Source organism: Penicillium daleae, assembly GCF_028827525.1.
Source record: "Penicillium daleae strain IBT 16125 chromosome Unknown utg000005l_segment0_segment0, whole genome shotgun sequence".
NCBI classification, from domain to species: domain Eukaryota; kingdom Fungi; phylum Ascomycota; class Eurotiomycetes; order Eurotiales; family Aspergillaceae; genus Penicillium; species Penicillium daleae.
The window spans coordinates 4,626,153-4,628,806 of NW_026623153.1; the positions used below are offsets into that span (position 1 = coordinate 4,626,153).

Here is a 2,654-nt window from a genome sequence, read left to right on the forward strand (position 1 = left end):
ATATGATCTGAGTCACGTGCACTCCAGTACCGGATCCAGTGTGGTATTTGCATTACCATTTGTAAATTACCACTGGCCTCATCCCGAAGTTCCTTCCGCTACATTCAGACGATGTCCCTCTCCAGCCAAGACCCCACGGAGTGAAGGGGACTCCACTTCCCAACTCCGAGAATTTCTCCGCCGCAATGCAATTGGTCTCCCACGTCTTCTGGCAGACATCGGGGAAGAAGGATTCCAGGCCATGAGTCGTTTCCTCTGTCAGAATTCGCTTGCATCTGTGGGTTTGGGAGGCTTCAACTTGGTTGATAAATGCATAGCTCCCAAGCCATAGAGACAGAAAGGTGTCACGCACAATAACTCTACTATCATACAGTTCCCTTCGAGTTTTATTACACCATGCCTTCCGCCGAAATCATCTCGACCAGTACAGGCGGGCCTAATATCGTGGGCGGCAACCCTGTAGCGAAGACCCGATGCCTCCAGCCGCTAGTATATTCCGGATCGCTGGACAGGTTCACATATGCCGACATCACACCCGTCATAGGCCGCGAGTATGAAGCTCTTCAGGTGACTGAACTACTCTCGGCGGATGACGCCATGATCAGGGATCTCGCCAGCATCAGTAAGCATCCCATATTCCACAATCCCGGCTACCCTCTGTATTAACCACTCCGGCAACTAGTCTCACAACGTGGAGTTGTCTTCCTGCGCGACCAAGTTGTCACTCCTCAGGAAATGAAACAATTCTGCCTCCGATTGACAGAAGTTGCGGGATGCGTAAGGAGCGCTTCTCCTAGATAGTACTATTTTCTGTGTAGAAATGCACCCGCTGACGAGTCTTTTATTAGCCCGAGTCGTCAGGCCTACATGTCCATCCGCTTACGGAAGAGGGTAGTGAGCTTGGAGACCAGGTCAGCGTTATCAGTAGTGAGAAGCAGAAGAAAGGGGGTGGCCTCACTCATCAGCTCAGTGATGTTAGCCGCTTTGCCAGTGCTGGTTGGCACACTGATATATCATTCGAACCGGTCCCCTCAGATTATGCAATGCTGAAAATTCACACCCTCCCCGCGACGGGAGGCGACACTGTATGTTGTTAACCCGATGCCCAATACCCAGGGCTCAAGGCGAGCACTGGTCGCTTGTGAAGAAACCTCCGTTTTGAATTCTCACTAAAAGTCAACAGCTCTGGGCATCTGGCTATGAAATATACGACCGCTTGTCCCCCAGCATGCAAAGATTTCTTGAGGGCCTGACAGCCACGCACGATGCGAGTTTTTTCCACGAGGAGGCGAGACGTCTTGGCAATCCGATCCGAAAGGATACCCGAGGCTCCCCGCTGAATACAGGCGAGAGCCTTCAAGCCATTCATCCTGTAATTCGAACAAATCGTAAGTGGTCGTGTCTTCGCAGGCCTGACGTACGTCGTCCGATCAACTGACTCTTGACAGCTGTGACGGGGTGGAAGTCTGTGTACGTCAATAAGGGTTTCACCAAACGCATCAACGGCGTCACCAAGGACGAGTCCGACATGCTTCTCAGCTACCTGTTCAATCTTGTGACCCAGAACCATGACGCCCAGGTGCGGTTCAAGTGGCGCAAGAATGATATGGCCATCTGGGATAACCGCAGTATGTGGCACTGCGCCACCTATGACTACCCTGAAGCTCGAGCAGGAGACCGAGTCGCCTCGCTGGGCGAGGCGCCCTACTTGGATCTCTCAAGCAAAAGTAGACGCGAAGCGCTAGGACTATGAACACGCAAGGAGAAGTTAATACGTCCTCCCGCTTTGGTAGAGTCTAACCTAGGGCAATTCGCTCAGCTCCGAGGCCTCTCTTTTCTGCTTCGTTCTGCGGGCCACGTTACAATAGTCTTGTTTTAATACTTATAGCAAGGTTTCTATCTGATGTTAAAACAAGTTGTTCATCGTGTTTGATACTCTGTTCGCCCTACTATTATCTCCATATAAATAAGGAATTTACTTTCGAGGAAAACCCAAGACCAATGCGTTCAAAAGACGATATACATTAGTGATTGTAAAAGATGCGATAAGACTCACCTTGCCAGGGTTCCTTTCATTGCACTTTCAACCCCCTGTTTGGTGACCTGCTTGGTTCTATTGGGAGCCCAGGTTAAACTCGGTGATTATAATCGAAAATTACACTCTCAAGAAAAAGCATAATAAGGATCACAAAGCTGCTAGGTGGTTCCAGGTCGTACAGTAACTAGAACAGACTGAATTGTCGCAGTTTGTTGTACTACAGTTAACAGTTCGATCGTGCGCAGTTCGATGGGGACTATGTAGTGCACTGTGAGCTTGTGCAGCTGAACCTAGTCAGCAATATTGGGAAGGAGAGGGCCAAAGACCTTCCTAGTGAACTATGCAGCATAACATTCACGGATTGCGTGTTGCGTTACTGCATTGACATAAGGGGGTTGATATTGGCGCCGGTGGGCTCGATAAGTTTTTTCGACACGATGGAGGGCTTTCTGCTGCCTACCGTTCTTCCATGTGTCAAGTTTGCATTCGATTTCGGGACGCATGGAGTTCATGAGCTCAACAAGGTCGTTCCCCGCTCGCCGCTCTGCAATATCGCGTTTCCCCCTTTTTTGCTTCACCTCGGCTTCTTGTTCCTATGTGCGCTCTGTGTGACTAT

General features: G+C 50.0%; 1 protein-coding gene across 1 annotated transcript; it reads left to right on the forward strand.

Annotated features, from left to right (window-relative positions):
- Nucleotides 1-396: 396 nt before the first annotated feature.
- Nucleotides 397-1,753, forward strand: N7458_005837 (TauD/TfdA dioxygenase family protein; the record flags this gene model as incomplete). Its single annotated transcript, XM_056909219.1, has 5 exons — nt 397-622; nt 683-777; nt 849-1,085; nt 1,184-1,388; nt 1,449-1,753. The coding sequence occupies 5 exons, from the start codon at nt 397-399 to the stop codon at nt 1,751-1,753; spliced, it is 1,068 nt and encodes a 355-aa protein (XP_056767837.1).
- Nucleotides 1,754-2,654: the final 901 nt, after the last annotated feature.